Source organism: Bos grunniens, chromosome 19, assembly GCF_055505025.1.
Source record: "Bos grunniens cultivar Pamir isolate PY7600 chromosome 19, Bosgru_T2T1.0, whole genome shotgun sequence".
Lineage (NCBI taxonomy): Eukaryota > Metazoa > Chordata > Mammalia > Artiodactyla > Bovidae > Bos > Bos grunniens.
This window is the reverse complement of record NC_141183.1, coordinates 54,529,121-54,551,252: the sequence shown is the minus strand read 5'-3', so window position 1 is coordinate 54,551,252 and position 22,132 is coordinate 54,529,121. Positions and strand designations below refer to the sequence as shown.

The 22,132-nt window shown below is 38.6% G+C and overlaps 1 protein-coding gene across 1 annotated transcript; it reads right to left on the bottom strand.

The window, feature by feature from the left end:
- Nucleotides 1-16,935: 16,935 nt before the first annotated feature.
- Nucleotides 16,936-19,770, bottom strand: LOC147352727 (olfactory receptor 4D2-like). Its single transcript, XM_086360768.1, has one exon. It carries the CDS (start codon nt 18,378-18,380, stop codon nt 17,445-17,447), a length of 936 nt encoding a protein of 311 aa, XP_086216894.1. The 5' UTR covers nt 18,381-19,770; the 3' UTR covers nt 16,936-17,444.
- Between the last annotated feature and the right edge of the window lie 2,362 nt (nt 19,771-22,132).

The window sequence follows — 22,132 nt, the reverse complement described above, 5'->3', positions numbered from 1 at the left end:
AAGAGGAAGACAACAATTGTAAATATCTATGCACCCAACATAGGAACACTTCAATACATAAGACAAACACTAACAGACATAAAAGGAGAAATTGACAGTAACACAATAATAGTAAGAGACTTTAACACCCTACTCACACCAATGGACAGATCATCAAAACAAAATTAATAAGGAAACACAAGTCTTAAATGATACATTAGATGAGATGGATCTCACTGATATCTTCAGGACATTCCATCCAAATGCAGAAGAATACACCTTCTTCTCAAGTGCACATGGAACGTTCTCTAGGATAAACCACATCTTGGTCACAAACCAAACCTCAGTAAATTTAAGAAAATTGAAGTCATATCAAGCATCTTCTCTGACCACAATGCTATGAAACTAGATATCAATTACAAGAAAAAAAACTGTAAGAAACACAAACACAGGGAGATTAAACAACACCTTTCTAAGTAGCCAACAGGTTACTGAAGAAATCAAAAGAGAAATCAAAAAATTTCTAGAAACAAATGACAATGAAAACATGACAACTCAAAACTTATGGGATACAGCAAAAGCAATTCTAAGAGGGAAGTTTATAGCAATACAATCCTACCTCAAGAAACAACAAACACATCAAATGGATGACCTAACTTTACACCTAAAACAACTGGAAAAGGCAGAACCAAAACCCCCCAAAATTAGTAGATGCAAAGAAATCATAAAGAAATAAATGAAAAAGAAATGAAAGAAACAGTAGTGAACATTAATAAAACTAAAAGCTATTCTTTGAGAAGATAAAAAAATCAATAAACCTTTAGTCAAACTCATCAAGAAAAAGAGAGAAGAATGAAATCAACAAAATTAGAAATTAAAAAGGAGAGGTTGCAACAGACAATGCATAAATACAAAGGATTGTAAGAGACTATTATGAAAAACTATATGGCAATAAAATGGATAACCTGGAAGAAATGGACAGATACTTAGAAAAGTTCAATCCTCCAAGACTGAACGAGGAAGAAATAGAAATTATGAACAACCCAATTACAAGCAGTGAAATTGAAGCTGTGATCAAAAATCTCACACAAAAACAAAAGCCCAGGACCAGATGGCTTCACAGGAGAATTCTATCAAACATTTAGAGAAGACCTAATGCCTATCCTTCTAAAACTCTTTCAAAAAATTGCAAAGGAAGGAACACTTCCAAACTCATTCTGTGAGGCCTCTATCACCCTGATACCAAAACCTGACAAAGATAAAACAAAAAAAGAAAACTACAGGCCAATAACACTGATGAACATAGATGCAAAAATCCTCAACAAAATTTTAGCAAACAAAATTCAGCAACACATCAAAAAGCTCATACACCATGATCAAGTTCGGTTTATTCCAGGAATGCAAGGATTATTCAATATATGCAAATCAGTCAATGTGATACACCATAGTAACAAATTGAAAGATAAAAACCATATGATCATCTCAATAGATGCAGAAAAAGGCTTTGACAAAATTCTGCACCCATTTATGATTAAAACTCTTTTAAAAATGGGCATAGAAGGAACCTACCTCAACATAGTAAAGGCCATACATGATAAGCCTTCAGCAAACATTATTCTCAATGGTGACAAACTGAAAGGATTCCCCCTAAGATCAGGCAAAAGACAAGGGTGTCCACTTTCACCAGTATTATTCAACATAGTTTTGGAAGTCCTAGCTCCAGCAATCAGAGAAGAAAAAGAAATAAAAGGAATCTAGATCAGAAAAGAAGAAGTAAAGCTCTCACTGTTTGTAGATGACATGATACTGTACATAGAAAACCCTAAAGATATTATCAAAAAATTACTAGTGCTAATCAGTTAATTTAGCAAAGTTGTAAGATATAAAATCAATACACAGAAATCACTTGCATTTCTATATACTAACAATGAAAAATCAGAAAGAGAAATTAAAGAATCAATCCCATTCACCATTGCAACAAAAAGAATTAAATATCTAGGGATAAACTTACCTAAGGAGATGAAAGAACTGTATACAGAAAACTATAAGACACTAATGAAAGAAATCAGTGGAGAACTAACTTCAGAAAGAATGAAGAAACGGAGCCAAAGCAAAAGCAACACCCAGTGGTGGATGTGACTGGTGATGGAAGTAAAGTTCGTTGCTGTAAAGAGCGATATTGCATAGGAACCTGGAATGTTAGGTCCATGAATCAAGGCAAATTCAAAGTGGTCAAACAGGAGATGGCAAGAGTGAACACTGACATTTTAGGAATCAGCGAACTAAAATGGACTGGAATGGTTGAATTTAACTCAGATGACCATTATATCTACTACTCTGGTCAAGAATCCCTTAGAAGAAATGAAGTAGCCATTATAGTCAACAAAAGAGTCCGAAATGCAGTACTTGGATGCTATCTCAAAAACGACAGAATGATCTCTGTTTGTTTCCAAGGCAAACCATTCAATATTACAGTAATCCAAGTCTATGCTCAGACCAGTAATGCTAAAGAAGCTGAAGTTGAGTGGTTCTATGAAGACCTACAAGACATTCTAGAACTAACAATGAAAAATGATGTCCTTTTTATTATAGGGGACTGAAATGCAAAAGTAGGAAGTCAAGAGATACCTAGAGTAATAGGCAAGTTTGGTCTTGGTGTATAAAATGAAGGAGGGCAAAGGCTAACAGAGTTTTTCCAAGAGAACACACTGGTCATAGCAAATACCCTCTTTCAACAACACAAGAGAGGACTCTACACATGGACATCACCAGATGGTCAATACGGAAATCAGATTGATTATGTTCTTTGCAGCCAAAGATGGAGAAACTCTATACAGTCAGGAAAAATAAGACTGGGAGCTGACTGTAGCTCAGATCATGAACTCCTTATTGCCAAATTCAGACTGAAATTGAAGAAAGGAGGGAAAAAACAAGACCATTCAGGTATGACCTTAATCAAATGCCTTATGACTATACAGTGGAAGTGACAAATAGATTCAAGGAATTAGATCTGATAGAGTGCCTGAAGAACTATGGGCAGGGGTTTGTGACATTGTACAGGAGGCAGAGATCAAGACCATCCCCAAGAAGAAGAAATGCAAACAGGCAAAATGGCTGTCTGAGGAGGCCTTGCAAACAGCTATGAAAAGAAGAGAAGCAAAAGGCAAAGGAGAAAAAGAAAGATATACCCATTTGAATGTAGAGTTCCAAAGAATAGCAAGGAGAGATAAGAAAGCCTTCCTCAGTGATCAGTGCAAAGAAATAGAGGAAAACAATAGAATGGGAAAGACTAGAGATCTCTTCAAGAATATTAGAGATACCAAGGGAACATTTCATGCAAAGATGGGTTTAATAAAGGACAGAAATGGTATGGATCCAACAGAAGCAGAAGATATTAAGATGAGGTGGCAAGAATACACAGAAGAACATACAAAAAAGATTTTCATGACCCAGATAATCATGATGGTGTGATCACTCACCTAGAGCCAGACATCCTGGAATGTGAAGTCAAGTGGGCCTAAGGAAGCATCACTATGACCAAAGCTAGTGGAGGTGATGGAATTCCAGTTGAGCTATTTCAAATCCTGAAAGATGATGCTGTGAAAGCGCTGCACTCAATATGCCAGCAAATTTGGAAAGCTCAGCAGTGGCCACAGGACTGGAAAAGGTCAGTTTTCATTCCAATCCCAAAGAAAGGCAATGCCAAAGAATGCTCAAACTACAGCACAATTGCACTCATCTCACACACTAGTAAAGTAATGCTCAAAATTCTCCAAGCCAGGCCTCAGCAATACGTGAACCGTGAACTTCCTGATGTTCAAGCTGTTTTTAGAAAAGGCAGAGGAACCAGAGATCAAATTGCCAACATCCGCTGGATCACGGAAAAAGCAAGAGAGTTCCAGAAAAACATCTATTTCTGCTTTGTTGACTATGCCAAAGCCTTTGACTGTGTGGATCACAATCAACTGTGGAAAATTCTGAAAGAGATGGGAATACCAGACCACCTGATCTGCCTTTTAAGAAACCTGTATGCAGGTCAGGAAGCAACAGTTAGAACTGGACATGGAACAACAGACTGGTTCCAAATAGGAAAGGAGTACATCAAGGCTGTATATTGTCACCCTGCTTATTTAACTTATATGCAGAGTACATCATGAGAAACGCTAGGCTGGAAGAAGCACAAGCTGGAATCAAGATTGCTGGGAGAAATATCCATAACCTCAGATATGCAGATGACACCACCCTTATGGCAGAAAGTGAAGAGGAACTCAAAAGCCTCTTGATGAAAGTGAAAGTGGAGAGTGAAAGAGTTGGCTTAAAGCTCAACATTCAGAAAATGAAGATCATGGCATCTGGTCCCATCACTTCATGGGAAAAAGATGGGGAAACAGTGGAAACAGTGTCAGACTTTATTTTTGGGCTCCAAAATCACTGCAGATGGTGACTGCAGCCATGAAATTAAAAGATGCTTACTCCTTGGAAGGAAAGTTATGACCAACCTACATAGCATATTCAAAAACAGAGACATTATTTTGCCAACAAAGGTCGGTCTAGTCAAGGCTATGGTTTTTCCATTGGTCATGTATGGATGTGAGAGTTGGACTGTGAAGAAGGCTGAGCGCTAAGAATTGATGCTTTTGAACTGTGGTGTTGGAGAAGACTCTTGAGAGTCCCTTGGACTGCAAGGAGATCCAACCAGTCCATTGTGAAGGAGATCAGCCCTGGGATTTCTTTGGAAGAAATGATGATAAAGCTGAAACTCCAGTACTTTGGCCACCTCATGCGAAGAGTTGACTCATTGGAAAAGACTGTGATGCTGGGAGGGATTGGGGGCAGGAGGAGAAGGGAACGACAGAGGATGAGATGGCTGGAGGGCATCACCAACTCGATGGACGTGAGTCTGAGTGAACTCTGGGAGTTGGCGATGGACAGGGAAGCCTGGCGTGTTTTGGTTGATGGGGTTGCAAAGAGTCGGACACAACTGAGCGACTGAACTGATATGTAGAACTGAAGTGAAAGTTGCTCAGTCATGTCTGACTCTTTGCAACCCCATGGACAATGCAGTCCATGGAAATCTCCAGGCCAGAATACTGGAGTGGGTAGCCTTTCCCTTCTCCAGGGAGTCTTATATGTAAAAGAATGAAATTAGAACATCCTCTACAAAACTCATAGAGAAAAACATAGCCAGAACACTGACATAAATTGCGACAATATTGTTTTGGATCTGTCTCCTAAAGTAAAGGGAACAAAAGCAAAAATAAACAAATGGAAGCTATTTAAACTCAGCATTTGCACAACAAAGGAAACCATCAACAAAGTGAAAAGCCAACGTAGAGAATGAGAAGAAATGTTTGCAAATGATAGGACTGATAAGGGATTAATATCCAACATATGTAAATGGCTCATGCAACTCAACATCCAAAAAACAAAAATCCCAATTTAAAAATGAGCAGAAGAACTGAATAGACTTTTTTTTTTTTCTTTTTTTTTTAAAGTATTTATTTGGCTTCTCTGGGCCTTAGCTGCAGTATGCAGAATCTTCGATTTTCATTGCAGCAAGCGAGATCTTTTTAGCTGTAATATGCAGGCTCTTTTAGTTGCAGCATGTGAACTCTTAGTTGTGGCACGTGGATCCTTGCCCACATGAGGTCAAGTCCTTGCCCCCTACACTGGGAGCAGGGAGTCTTAGCCAGTGGACCACCAGGGAAGTCCCTGAATAGATACTTTTCAGGAAAAATACATATAGCTAACGGGCAGAAGAAAAAAATATCAATATTGCTAATTGTCAGGTAAATGCAAATGAAATCATAATGAGATATCACCTCATACTTGTCAGAATTGCTATCATCACAAAGAATACAAATAACAAATGTTGGTGAGAATGTGGGGAAAAGGGAACCCTCATATACTATTGGTGGGAACGTAGACTGTTGCAGCCACTGTGCAAAACAGTATAGAGGTTTCTGAAAAAATTGAAAATAGAACTACTACATGACCCAACAATTCCACTTCTGGATATATTTTCAAAAAATCCCCAAAACACTAATTTGAAAGACACACATACAATGTTCATAGCAATGTTATTTATATAATTGCCAAGATATGAAAACAACCAAAGTGTCTAAGGTGAATGGACAAAGAAGATGTTTTATATATATGTTTTATATATAATGGAATACTACCCAGCCATAAAAGGAATAGAAATTTGCCATTTTCAGCAATGTGAATGGACATGGAGAATAAGGATGTATTGTACAACACGGAATACAACGAGTATTTTATAACAACTATAAATGGAGTATAACCTTTAAAATTGTTGGTCAGAATATTGTACACCTGTAACATACATAATATTATACAGCAACTATTATGTCAATTAAAAAATAACTTTAATAATAGTTGAAAACTTCCCTAAAATGGGGAAGGAAATAATCACCCAAGTCCAAGAAACCCAGAGAGTTCCAAACAGGATAAACCCAAGGCGAAACACCCCAAGACACATATTAATCAAATTAACAAAGATCAAACACAAAGAACAAATATTAAAAGCAGCAAGGGAAAAACAACAAATATCACACAAGAGAATTCCCATAAGGATAACAGCTGATCTTTCAATAGAAACTCTTCAAGCCAGGAGGGAATGGCAAGACACACTTAAAGTGATGAAAGAAAATAACCTACAGCCCAGATTACTGTACCCAGCAAGGATCTCATTCAAATATGAGGGAGAAATCAAAAGCTTTACAGGCAAGCAAAAGCTGAGAGAATTCAGCACCACCAAACCAGCTCTCCAACAAATGCTAAAGGATCTTCTCTAGACAGGAAACACAAAAAGGGTGTATAAACTCGAACCCAAAACAATAAAGTAAATGGCAATGGGATCATACTTATCAATAATTACCTTAAACATAAATGGGTTGAATGCCCCAACCATAAGACAAAGACTGGCTGAATGGATACAAAAACAAGACCCCTATATATGTTGTCTACAAGAGACCCACCTCAAAACAGGGGACACATACAGATGAAAGTGAAGGGCTGGAAAAAGATTTTCCATGCAAATAGAGATCAAAAGAAAGCAGGAGTAGCAATACTCATATCAGATAAAGTAGACTTTAAAACAAATGCTGTGAAAAGAGACAAAGAAGGTCACTACATAATGATCAAAGGATCAATCCAAGAAGAAGATATAACAATTATAAATATATATGCACTGAACATAGGAACATCGCAATATGTAAGACAAATGCTAACAAGTATGAAAGGGGAAGTTAACAATAACACAATAATAGTGGGAGACTTTAATATCCCACTCACACCTATGGATAAATCAACTAAACAGAAAATTAACAAGAAAACACAAACTTTAAATGATACAATAGACCAGTTAGACCTAATTGATATCTATAGGACATTTCAACCCCAAACAATGAATTTCACCTTTTTCTCAAGCGCGCAGGGAATCTTCTCCAGGATAGATCACATCCTGGGCCATAAATCTAGCCTTGGTAAATTCAAAAAAATTGAAATCATTCCAAGCATCTTTTCTGACCACATGCAGTAAGATTAGATCTCAATTACAGGAGAAAAACTATTAAAAATTCCAACATATGGAGGCTGAACAACACGCTGCTGAATAACCAACAAATCACAGAAGAAATCAAAAAAGAAATCAAAATTTGCATAGAAGAGAATGAAAACGAAAACACAACAACCCAAAACCTGTGGGACACTGTAAAAGCAGTCCTAAGGGGAAAGTTCATAGCAATACAGGCATACCTCAAGAAATAAGAAAAAAGTCAAATAAATAACCTAACTCTACACCTAAAGCAACTAGAAAAGGCAGAAATGAAGAACCCCAGGGTTAGTAGAAGGAAAGAAATCTTAAAAATTAGAGCAGAAATAAATGCAAAAGAAACAAAAGAGACCATAGCAAAAATCAACAAAGCCAAAAGCTGGTTCTTTGAAAGGATAAATAAAATTGACAAACCTTTAGCCAGACTCATCAAGAAACAAAGGGAGAAAAATCAAATCAATAAAATTAGAAATGAAAATGGAGAGATCACAACAGACAACACAGAAATACAAAGGATCATAAGAGACTACTATCAACAATTATATGCCAATAAAATGGACAACGTGGAAGAAATGGACAAATTCTTAGACAAGTACAACTTTCCAAAACTGGAACAGGAAGAAATAGAAGATCTTAACAGACCCATCACAAGCACAGAAATTGAAACTGTAATCAGAAATCTTCCAGCAAACAAAAGCCCAGGTCCAGACGGCTTCACAGCTGAATTCTACCAAAAATTTGGAGAAGAGCTAACACCTATCCTACTCAGACTCTTCCAGAAAATTCCAGAGGAAGGTAAACTTCCAAACTCATTCTATGAAGCCACCATCACCCTAATACCAAAACCTGACAAAGATGCCACAAAAAAAGAAAACTACAGGCCAATATCACTGATGAACATAGATGCAAAAATCCTTAACAAAATTCTAGCAAACAGAATCCAACAACACATTAAAAAGATCATACACCATGACCAAGTGGGCTTTATCCCAGGGATGCAAGGATTCTTCAATATCCACAAATCAATCGATATAATACACCACATTAACAAATTGAAAAATAAAAACCATATGATTATCCCAATAGATGCAGAGAAAGCCTTTGACAAAATTCAACACCCATTTATGATAAAAACTCTCCAGAAAGCAGGAATAGAAGGAACATACCTCAACATAATAAAAGCTATATATGATAAACCCACAGCAAACATTATCCTCAATGGTGAAAAATTGAAAGCATTTCCCCTAAAGTCAGGAACAAGACAAGGGTGCCCACTTTCACCATTCCTATTCAACATAGTTTTGAAAGTTTTGGCCACAGAAATCCGAGCAGAAAATGAAATAAAAGGAATCCAAATTGGAAAAGAAGAATAAAACTCTCACTGTTTGCAGATGACATGATCCTCTACATAGAAAACCTTAAAGACTTCACCAGAAAATTACTAGAACTAATCAATGAATATAGTAAAGTTGCAGGATATAAAATCAACACACAGAAGTCCCTTGCATTCCTATACACTAATAATGATAAAATACAAAGAGAAATTAGGGAAACAATTCCATTCACCATTGCAACGAAAAGAATAAAATACTTAGGAATATATCTACCTAAAGAAACTAAAGACCTATATATAGAAAACTATAAAACACTGGTGAAAGAAATCAAAGAGGACACTAATAAATGGAGAAATATACCATGCTCATGGATTGGAAGAATCAATATAGTGAAAATGAGTATACTACCCAAAGCAATCTATAGATTCAATGCAATCCCTATCAAGCCACCAACGGTATTTTTCACAGAGCTAGAACAAATAATTTCACAATTTGTATGGAAATACAAAAAACCTCGAATAGCCAAAGCAATGTTGAGAAAGAAGAATGGAACTGGAGGAATCAACCTGCCTGACTTCAGGCTCTACTACAAAGCCACAGTCATCAAGACAGCATGGTACTGGCACAAAGACAGAAATATAGATCAATGGAACAAAATAGAAAGCCCAGAGATAAATCCACGCACATATGGACACCTTATCTTTGACAAAGGAGGCAAGAATATACAGTGGATTAAAGACAATCTCTTTAACAAGTGGTGCTGGGAAAACTGGTCAACCACTTGTAAAAGTATGAAACTAGAACACTTTCTAACACCATACACAAAAATAAACTCAAAATGGATTAAAGATCTAAATGTAAGACCAGAAACTATAAAACTCCTAGAGGAGAACATAGGCAAAACACTCTCCGACATACATCACAGCAGGATCCTCTATGACCCACCTCCCAGAATATTGGAAATAAAAGCAAAAATAAACAAATGGGACCTGCTACTGCTGCTGCTAAGTCGCTTCAGTCGTGTCCAACTCTGTGCAACCCCATAGATGGCAGCCCACCAGGCTCCCCCATCTTTGGGATTCTCCAAGCAAGAACACTGGAGTGGGTTGCCATTTCCTTCTCCAGTGCATGAAAGTGAAAAGTGAAAGTGAATTTGCTCAGTCGTGTCCGACTCTTCAAGACCCCATGGACTGCAGCCCACCAGGCTCCTCCATCCATGGGATTTTCCAGGCAAGAGTACTGGAGTGGGTTGCCATTGCCTTCTCCAAAATGGGACCTAATTAAACTTAAAAGCTTCTGCACAACAAAGGAAACTATAAGCAAGGTGAAAAGACAGCTTTCAGAATGGGAGAAAATAATAGCAAATAAAGCAACTGACAAACAACTAATCTCAAAAATATACAAGCAGCTCAATTCCAGAAAAATAAATGACCCAATCAAAAAATGGGCCAAAGAACTAAATAGACATTTCTCCAAAGAAGACATACAGATGGCTAACAAACACATGAAAAGATGCTCAACATCACTCATTATCAGAGAAATGCAAATCAAAACCACAAAGAGGTACCATTTCATGCCAGTCAGAATGGCTGTGATCCAAAAGTCTACAAGTAATAAATGCTGGAGAGGGTGTGGAAAAAAGGGAACTCTCTTACACTGTTGGTGGGAATGCAAACTAGTACAGCCACTATGGAGAACAGTGTGGAGATTCCTTAAAAAACTGGAAATAGAACTGCCATATGACACAGCAATCCCACTGCTGGGCATACACACTGAGGAAACCAGAAGGGAAAGAGACACATGTACCCCAATGTTCATCGCAGCACTGTTTATAATAGCCAGGACATGGAAGCAACCTAGATGTCCATCAGCAGATGAATGGTTAAGAAAGCTGTGGTACATATACACAATGGAGTATTACTCAGCCATTAAAAAGAATACATTTGAATTAGTTCTAATGAGGTAGATGAAACTGGAGCCTATTCTACAGAGTGAAGTAAGCCAGAAAGAAAAACACCAATATAGTATACTAACACATATATATGGAATTTAGAAAGATGGTAACAATTACCCTGTATATGAGACAGCAAAAGAGACACTGATGTATAGAACAGATTTTTTGGACTCTGTGGGAGAGGGAGAGGGTGGGATGATTTGGGAGAATGGCATTGAAACATGTATAATATCATATATGAAATAAGTCGCCAGTCCAGGTTCAATGCATGATACTGGATGCTTGGGGCTGGTGCCCTGGGACGACCCAGAGGGATGGTACAGGGAGGGAGGAGGGAGGAGGGTTCAGGATGGGGAACACGTATATACCTGTGGCAGATTCATGTTGATATACGGCAAAACCAATATAATATTGTAAAGTTAAAGAATAAAATAAAATAAATAAATGAAAAAAATAATAAAAATATTTAATGGCATTAAAAATAACTTTAAAAATCTATTATCTCTTGTATGTAGAAGAGTTTCACAGTATATTCTTATTTATCATAGGCAGATACTTTATTTTGCCAAATGTAAACATTTGCAAAGAATTCAGACCAACCTGGGAATCCTATGCAGTTCAGAAAGCTCTAAGAAGTCAGATTTTTTTTTTTTTTTGCGTTTTCTTAAAAAAAAAAAAAAATTATTTATTTTAATCGGAGGCTAATTACTTTACAATATTGTGGTGGTTTTTGCCATACATCGACATGTGTTCCCCCATCCTGAACACCCCTCCCACCTTCCTCCCCTTCCCATCCCTCTGGGTTGTCCCAGCACACTGGCTTTGGGTACCCTGCTTCATGCATCAAACTTGTACTGGTCTTCTATTTTACATACAGTAATATACATGTTTCAATGCTATTCTCTAAAATCATCCCACCCTCGCCTTTTCCCACATAGTCCAAAAGTCTGTTCTTTACATCTGTGTCTTTTTTGCTGTTTTGCATATAGGGAAACCTATATCATTACCTACATCTTGACTGTCTTTCTAAATTCTATATATATGCATCAATATACTGTATTGGTGTTTCTCTTTCTGACTTAACTTTGTATAATAGGCTCCAGTTTCAACCACCTCATTAGAACTGATTCAAATGCATTTTTTTTTTATAGCTGAGTAATATTCCATTGTGTATATGTACCACAGCTTTCTTATCCATTTGTCTGCCGATGGACATCTAGGTTGCTTCCATGTCCTGGCTATTGTAAACAGTGCTACAGTGAACATTGAGGTACACATGTCTCTTTCAATTCTGGTTTCCTCGGGGTGTGTGTCCGGGAGAGGGATTGCTGTGTCATATGGCAGTTCTATTTCCAGTTTTTTAAGGAATCTCCACACTGTTCTCCATAGTGGCTGTACTAGTTTGCATTCCCACCAATAGTTTAAGAGGATTGCCTTTTCTCCTCACTCTCTCCAGCATTTATTGTTTGTAGACTTTTCAATGGCAGCCATACTGACCAGCGTGAAATGGTACCTCATTGTGTTTTTTAATTTGCATTTCTCTGATAATGAGTGATGTTGAGCATCTTTTCATGTGTTTATTAGCCATCTGTATGTTTTCTTTTCACACTGTTCATGGGGTTCTCAAGGCAAGAATACTGAAGTGGTTTGCCATTCCCTTCTCCAGGGGACCACATTTTGTCAAAATTCTCCACCATGACTCATTTGTCTTGGGTGGCCCTACAGGACATGGTTCATAGTTTCATTGAGTTAGACAAGACTGTGGTATATGTGATCAATTTGATTAGTTTTTTGTGATTGTGGTTTTCATTCTGTCTGCCTTCTCATAGATAAGGATAAGAGGTTTATGGGAGCTTCCTGATAGGAGAGACTGACAATGGGGGAAACTGGGGAAGTATACAAAAAAGATCTTCATGATCCAGATAACCACAATCGTGTGATTACTCACCTAGAGCCAGACATCCTGGAATGTGAAGTCAAAAGGGCCTCAGGAAGCATCACTACTAACAAAGTTAGTGGAAGTGATGGAATTCCAGTTGAGCTATTTCAAATCCTAAAAGATGATGCTGTGAAAGTGTTACACTCAATATGCCAGCAAATTTGGGAAACTCAGCAGTGGCCACAGGACTGGAAAAGGTCAGTTTTCATTCCAATCCCAAAGAAAGGCAATGCCAAAGAACGTTCAAACTACTGCACAATTGTACTCATCTCACACACTTAGCTTTAGTTCATTTTAAAATCCAACCATTTAATAACACAGACTGAGGAATTCCATGGTGGAATTCCCTGGTTAGGACTCAGAACTTTTACTGCAAGGGCCCAAGTTTGATCCTTGGTTGGGAAATGAAGATCCCACAAATTGCACATTGTAGCTAAAAAAATAATAATTTTAAAAATAAAATAATAATTTAAAAATAAAAAATAAGATAGCCTGAGTTCATGCTAGGGAAGTGAATATGTCTTGTCAATCTCCTTGACTGTCAGATGTCACTATTGATAAAGTGACTAATTAATTGCCTGAATTAATTCCTTATGATTCTGAGTTAATTCTCAGTAAGATAGACTTTGTATGCTCTAGTTTATATATTTGTCCTCTCAAGGCACATAAATGAGTACAAAATATTTACCAAACCACATCTAAAATTCAAAGTTGATTCTTCAGATCAGGATTGTGGATAATTTATCTGCTTTAGAAAATGGTTCTAATATGGCTTGTAGTTTTGAAGTTATTGTATTGGGCTATTTTGAAAGTTCATAAATGTAAAAAGTTAATAAGCTGAAACCTCAGTTAAGTAGAGTTGGGAGACCAGAGCAGGGAGCTCTCACACTGCGTGACAGTAGCAGAGCCCAACAGGAAAAAGAAAGACACCTCTTCTTTCCTGGCAAGGACTCAGCCAGTGAAAAGCCATGTACTCTTTGTTTATTCCTGTCTTCTCACCCTCGTTTCCCTCTCCATAAAAACAGTCTTCGTCTCTTGCCTTGAAGGACTTGCACATGGCTGCACTTCCACTCATCATGGGTGCAGAGCCTAAATTCCAATTCTCTGCTGATGCTGAATAAACCCATCTTTGCTGGAGAAATATTTGCTATTTGTTTTAGGTCAACATTTGTTAACATAACTGAAAGTTATCCTTTTTTAAGAGTCAGTTCAGTTCAGTCACTCAGTCGTGTCCGACTCTTTGCGACCCCATGAATCACAACACGCCAGGCCTCCCTGTCCATCACCAACTCCCGGAGTTCACTCAGACTCAGAGCAGTAAAAGGCAAGTTGTGTATACCTCAATATTTAATGCTGAGAATACAAAAAGAAGACATACATTCTCCTCTCAACAAACTTACAGGCTCATGGGAAAAACAGACCCAGAAATACAGAAATGTACTTCACAGGAAAGATAGCTTAACTAGAGGAACACGAAAGGTTAAAAGACTTAGTAATCATGACTGGGAAAGAGGGGATGGCTTCCCAGAGGATATAACATTTAGACAGAAGTGAAATTCAAGTGTGTTAGGCAGACAAAGGAGGGAAAGTGTGTTTCTGGCAGAACAGGGATCTAGAGATGAAATGGTACAGCATACACTTCATGAACCCTGAAAGCCTTGACAAGGCTGGAGCACAGGGGGAAGTGGTGGGACATTAGAGAGAAGAGGAGGCACAAATCACTCTGAATAATGTTAAGATACCAGGTGCCTACATTTACGTTTTACCTTGAGGGAGGTTAGAAGCCAGTGGAGGAAGTTTGCAAAAGAGTACAGAGGAGGGCCTCTGTGGCAAGAGGGAAGAGGGAAGAGGAAAGAGGGGAGAGCTGAGAGGATGGACAGAGCGGTGTACAGCTCCTCTGTTTATTCATATTCCCATCCTGTTTCAGCAAAGACTTAATGAAGGCAGTTAAAGGTGTATAATTTTCCTATGTTCAGGACTCAGCTATACCAGCTTCAAAATCATTAATGATGTGAGGAGGGTGAAGAGCTAGAGGAGAAAGGGAAAAGGAGATGGGAGCCAAGAAAGAAGGAGGAGGATTAAAAGGTAATTAAGAAAAATCAGGGATGAAAGCTAGTGAGCACCTGTTAGTCAAGTAGTCTAGTGATGGCACATTAGTGATGGGACAAAGCCATTCACACCTCATAGGCTGCAATAGGGATGCAGCATGACTGGAGGGTTGTTTCTGGCAAGGTAACAGAGATGCATCACCTGAGTGTAATCATCATGAAACATCAGACAAATCCAAACTGGAGGATATCCTGCAAAATAAGTGGCCAATAATTTTTTAAAGTTCCCAAGATAATCAAAATCAAGGAGATCTTCCAGATCAAAAAAGTCTGGAGAGACATGACAACTAAATGCAACACTTGTTTTTGAAGCAGATTTTCTTTCTATGAGACTTTATTGAGATATTTGGCAAAACTTGAGTACAGGCTAAAAATTATAGCAACGTACTGATAGCATATCAATTTTAATGACTGTATGGCAGTAATAGAGGGAAATGACTCTAGAAAATGTAGACAAATATTAAGGAATGGTGGGCATCAGGTTGGCAACTTAAGCAGTGACCTAAAATGGTCAGGAAAAAAGTCCTTTATACTATACTTGCAACTTTACTGTAAGTCTGAAAATTTTCAAAAAGCTTAAGATGTTTTTAAAGTGGATGTTTTTAAGTTAAAAGAACTAGCGAAATATTTTTCTGTCCTCTGAATAAGAAAAAAATGTTTAAAAATTTGGTCTCAATAAGAACAAATACTAAAATAAAAGATTGGTATGCCTGACTACATGAAAACTAACAACAAAAGTGGAGAAGACAAATCACAAACTGGGAGAAGTTGTAGCAATAAATCCTGCCAATGCCAGGGACACTTAAGAGACATAGGTTCAATCCCTGTGTTGGGAGGATCCCCTGGAGGAGGGCAACTCACTCCAGTATTCTTGCCTGGAGATTCCCAGGGACAGAGGAGCCTTGTGGGCTACAGTCCATAGGGTAGCAGAGTCAGACATGACTGAAGCAACTTAGCATGCACACACGCATTATAATAAATATAACTGAAAATAGATCATCAACAAATTATATAAGAATTCCTACATAAACTAGAAAAATTCAATAGAAAAAGTGAACAAAATGCATTCATGGAAAACCTGAATACAATAAAAAATATGGAAAGAAACGTTAGAGAAATTAAAATTAAGACTACTGTGAAATACCATTTTTACCCACTTAATGGGCAAAAATGAAGTTCAGCAATATCCACTGTTAGGAGAACATGAATTAATGCGAACACTTCAGCACTGCTGATGAAGGTGAATGAGACACAACTTTGGAAAACCATTTGGCACTTTTTACGTAAAGGTAAATGTTTGAAGATATCATGACTCAGCAATTCCATTTCAAGGTAAGGCCCATAGCTCCTCAACAAAACAGCTAGAGACAAGTAAAAGAACATGCAAAAGAGTACTGTTGGCTAAAATGAAAACGGCACAATCCTCCAAAGCTAATTTTCATAATGGCATATTATACAGCAGTACAAATGACTAAACTAATCCAAAAAGAATAATATGCAGCATTTAAAACACATGTACACCCATGGCTGATTCATGTCAATGTATGGCAAAGCCCACTACAATATTGTAAAGTAATTAGCCCCCAATTAAAATAAATAAATTAAAAAAAAAATTGTTGAGTGAAAAAATCAGAATATTATATGCAGTCTGATATGATTATAAAACTCAAAGAAGCAAAACATTACAATAAACTGATTGTGTAAAAATGTGGTAAAGCTATTTTTATAAGCAATGGAATGATAAACAAAATTCAAAAATATAGTTTCATCTGTGGAAAAGTGATGTGATGAGAGAATCTACAGGTAGGTAGGTATAAGCTTTTGGTACCCTATGGTTCTTGAACTGAGTAGCAGGTATATGAATGTTCACATAATAGTGTTTTACAACTTACATGCATTTTACACATAATCTTTTGCTTGTAATAATTACTCTATATTAAAAGGTAAAGAGAAAAAATTACATATTCATGATAATTTCAAACTTGAAAATTGAATCAAATAAAATACATGGTTTACTCAATGTTTTCTCACAATTTTTTGGATTTGATTCTTATAATAAAGCTGGGAAGTGTGGAGTCAGATACTAATTTCAGTAACTTTGTTGAAGAAGAAGTTATGAGTTCTAGAGAGGCCAAGTGTCTCATTCAAGCTTATCTATTTGGTAAGTGATGGGTTAGGGTACAGTTTCCAACAATCCAGACTCACACCTACATAGGTCAAATACAGAAAACAGAACTGTTCTTCTGGGGAAATGCTGTCATCCTAAGAGGAAACTGTTCACCAAGAAGGCAGAAAGGAGGGTATGGCTTTCCAGAAAGTTTCCATGGCAACGCATCTTATTGCGTTGGAGTGTTCAAACAGTCCACCACATAAAAAAAAAAAAAAAGGATATTTTACTTTTTCCTAAAAATCTGAACAAGTTTCTTATCTTTGATACTCATTCACTTCTACAATTACCCTCACAGCACATCCACAAGCTATGAAGAGGACAGATACGACAGCTTTTTCTCCACTTTGCAAATAGAAAACAAAGTCAAAGAGAAGTGACCCACTATCACTCCTTTTTACAAAGCACCCAGCGTTTCCCTAATCTCTTCACTGCTGCCTGCATCTCCTGGTTCCTCAGGGTGTAGATCATGGGGTTGAGCATGGGGGTCATGACCGTGTGGCTGATGGATACAGCCTTGTCCATGGAGAAGGAGGTGAAGGGCCGGGCATAGAGGTAAATGCTTGGAATGAAGACCATAGACACCACGATGATGTGGGTGGTGCAGGTGGAAGCTGCTTTCCTCCTTGCCTGTCCTGAGTGGGACCTCAGCATCACCAGGATGACTGAGTAGGATACCAGGAGGAGGAGGAACCAGATGACATCCAGCATCCCACTGTTGCAGATCATGAGGAACTCCAGGACAGAAGTGTCAGTGCAGGCGAGTCTCAGAACTTGTGGAACATCACAGTAGAAGTTATCTAGGACATTGGGGCCACAGAAAGGCAGTGGGAGCATCAGGACCAGTTGGGAGATGGAATGAACAAAACCTACCATCCAGGCTGTCACCACAAGCCCCACACAGAGCTGAGTGTTCATGATGGTGACATAGTGGAGGGGCCGGGATATAGCAACAAGGCGGTCATAGGCCATCACTGAGAGGAAGAAGACCATGGCACCTCCCAGAAAGTGGAAGAAGAAGACCTGAGTCATGCATCCCTGGTAGGAGATGGTTTTCTTCTCAGCACGCAAGTCCACCAGCATCTTTGGAGCAGTGACTGAGGAGAAACAGAGGTCTAAGATAGCCAGGTTTCTGAGCAGAAAATACATGGGTGTGTGGAGCCTGGAATCAGAGGTCACTGTCACTACGATGAGGAGGTTTCCCATGACAGTGGTTGTGTAGACAAACAGGAACACCAGAAACAAGACTAGCTGGAGCTCGTGAGTCTGTGAGAGCCCCAGAAAGACAAATTCTGTCATACACGTGTGGTTCCGTGATGCCATGATGTCTTCTCCATACACCTAAAGAAAACACACCACAGACAGAGATGCATGAAGTTGCTACATGCTGTTTTAGTGCTCAGTGACTCAAAGCAACTGTCCAAGTCCAAATGATGGACACCCTCATCTGTAAATCATAATACCATGTTCTGATATAAGTGGCCTAGTCTTTGGAGATTTCACTAGTTGATGCTGGAATACACATTCATGAGATATTTTAAAGCCATCCAGATGCATGCTATCTGCTTTTCAAAGATTCAGTGTAATATAGTGGTGGGAAAACAGAGTCCAACAGAACCAGAGTCAAATCTCAGAACTTTATATTCCATGAGATTTGACCTTGAGTAAGGTATTTACCTGAGTCTGTTTCCACATCTCTAAGAAGTTTTCCTTTCTAGAAATTTTCCATGGAATTAAATAACACATAAGGTTTCTAGAACATATCTGGAATAATAAATGTTCATCACTCTCCTCTGTGTAGCGTCCTAATCTAAATAAACCCATGTTCCAGTCTCTAATACATTTTTTGTATCAGTCATTTATCAAGCAACAGTTAACACATTATAATATGAATGGATGTTTCATGAATCTATGTTTTCCCTCTATAATTCAACTCTCAGCTCCAAGAGGTATAAATATGTATCTTATAATTTATGTATGCCCTACCATGCACACTTTGCTGATAGTCAATATTCAAAAAGTATGTGGTGTTGATTCTGGGTGGGTGAAAAGCTATAGGGAGTGCCTCCTCTGACTGATGTAGGTGGTCCCTTACTGGGAGCAGTAACAGGACACGTATGATATGTGTCCTGAGACAAGAAAAGGGGGAGAGGGGTTCTCTGGATTAAGAAATGGGTGATAGATCTTGTATAAAGGAGACTGGAACACTCAAAGAAACAATTTTAGAAGATATTACTGATTACAAGGGAGAAGACAAAGGAAGATATTGACATAAGAGAAACAGAATAGGCAAAGGAATAAAGAATGTGGATTAAAAGGAAGGGAGAAGAAGGAATGGAAAGGAGGCGGGGCAGGGGTGGGAATGGGAACAAAGGTGAAGAAGGACATAGAGAGTGAGAGATATGGGTGACAGGTGAGGGGTAAGGGGCTTCCTCACTCCCCTCCCTCACCTGCCTCCTACAATCTATTGTCCATCAGAGGTCATTTTAGTCTCATCCTTCTGCTTCCATCTGCAGCCACTCCAGTCCATCTTCTACATCGCTGTCACAGAGACTTTTCTAAACTCATATCTCATCATCTTCCTCCCTCATTCAGTTCAGTTCAGTCGCTCAGTTGTGTTCGACTCTTTGCAACCCCATGAACCGCAGCACGCCAGGCCTCCCTGTCCATCACCAACTCCCAGAGTCCACCCAAACCCATGTCCATTGAGTCAGTGATGCCATCCAACCATCTCATCCTCTGTCGTCCCCTTCTCCTCCTGCCCTCAATCTTTCCCAGCATCAGGGTCAGCTCTTTGCATCAAGTGGCCAAAGTATTGGAGTTTCAGCTTCAGCACCAGTCCTTCCAATGAACACCCAGGACTGATCTCCTTTAGGATGGACTTGTTGGATCTCCTTGTAGTCCAAAGGACTCTTAAGAGTCTTCTCCAACACCAGAGTTCAAAAGCATCAGTTCTTCGGCACTCAGCTTTCTTTATAGTCCAACTCTCACATCCATACATGACCACTGGAAAAACCATAGCCTTGACTAGATGGACATTTGTTGGCAAAGTAATGTCTCTGCTTTTTAATAAGCTGTCTAGGTTGGTCATAACTTTCCTTCCAAGGAGTAAGCGTCTTTTAATTTCATGGCTGCAGTCACCATCTGCAGTGATTTTGAAGCCAAGAAAAATAAAGTCAGCCACTGTTTCTCCATCTATTTGCCATGAAGAGACGGGACTGGATGCCATGATCTTCGTTTTCTGAACACTGAACTTTAAGCCAACTTTTTCAATAATCTTTTAATGAGTACAGAGGGCCCACAGCTTAAAACTCAAACTCTTAGATGTGATTTAATGGGTTAATTCAGGGTTGACATACATGCTTACATACATGTAACTCCCTCTCAGTATGTCACACCAAGCTTTAAAATGTAGGCTCCGTCTAACTTTCTCATCAGTATCCCTGTTTCCCAGGAACTGATTGTTCAAGGAATCCATAGTCTCTCACATATGCCATATGCCATATGCTTGGTTATGTCTGTAGCTTTGGGAATGAATTGTGTTTCCTGAAATACCTTCTACAACCTTCTCAACCTAGAAGTCTCCAGATATCACCTTTTCTGTGACTCCTTCTCCATTTCTCCCATGCAGAATTAATCTCTGACTTCTCAGGGTTCCAATAACATTTTATAAGTTCTCTTAAAGTGAAATGAAGTCGCTCAGTCGTGTCCAACTCTTTGCAACCCTATGGACTGTAGCCCAGCAGGCTCCTCAGTCCATGGGATTCTCCAGGCAAGAATACTGGAGTGGGTTGCCATTTCCTTCTCCAGGGGATCTTCCCAACCCAGGGATCGAACCCAGGTCTCCCGCGTTGCAGGCAGACGCTTTAACCTCTGAGCCACGAGGGAAGCTCAGAGGTTCTAAGTTCTCTTAGTTATAGCTTTTATCATTTATTTTCTGTTGTCTCTCTTAGCTAGATTGTAAATTCAATTACTTAGTAGCCCCATCATCTAGAATAACAACTCTGATCTAGCAGTTGCTCAAAAAAGTTTGCTAACATAATGTATGAGTAGGTAATTGTGTTATCTCATTCAACGTGACCACGTAGAAAATTTTGTGGTGTATTCTGTTATCCTTTGCTTTCAGCATTCTCCCTCTAAATCACAGGACCAAGTTTTCACTTGGTTGTGAAAAGCTTGGTTTTGCACACGCAACTTGAGGAATCTGTTTTCAATAGCTTGTTTTCCCTGCATAACTTTCTGATGCTCTCATCACATTTATGAATTACTTCTATCAAGTCTATATCATCTGTTTATTCTTTCCACCTTCCAGCAAGTGTTTCTGGATGCTTCTTACAGCAGTTCTATGTACAGGTGAGGAGAGCCTGGGTCTCTTACCTTCTTTCAGCCCAGAATGGTAGAGAGTCTTCAGGACTAACATCTTCTTGAAGATCCTTTTTCTGCTTTAGTTTTAGTTTACCAGCCACTGCCCATACATCACGGGTACAACAAGGAGTGTGACTCAAGGAGGATGGAATATCCTTAGGGAGAAACTACTGGACTCACTCAGGAAACAGGGCTGGACCGATTACCACTGGGGGAAAGGGAGCAATGGGAGTTGTTAAAAAGTTTCAAAATGCCTCAAAAACACATATTCATTAAGAGCTATTCCCTTGGGGTCAAAAGGACCAAGGACAATATAATTTTATAGATTTGTAGAATATAGGATTCTCAGGCCAATATTCAAAAGGACAAGAGTCTCTTCAAAAGCAGCCAATTCTCTGAAAGTTTTAGAATAAATTACTTCTTAAAACAGTGGTTCTTACCTGTGAGACAATCACCTGGAATGCCTCTTAAAAGACAAATGACTGTGTTCCTGACCCAGACTTTCTCATTTAATTGGTCAATGATAAGGCCAAGAATCTGCATTTATAGCAAGTTCTCAGATGATGCTGATGCCCCTGTTCTGGGGACGACACTTTGAGACCCATGAACTTTCTTATCAGCACAGGGACTGTTCTCTCTATTGTGCAATCTTTGAGCTAACTAGTCTAATTTCTTTCCTCCTTGTTCCCCTTCTTCTTCTTTTCATCTTG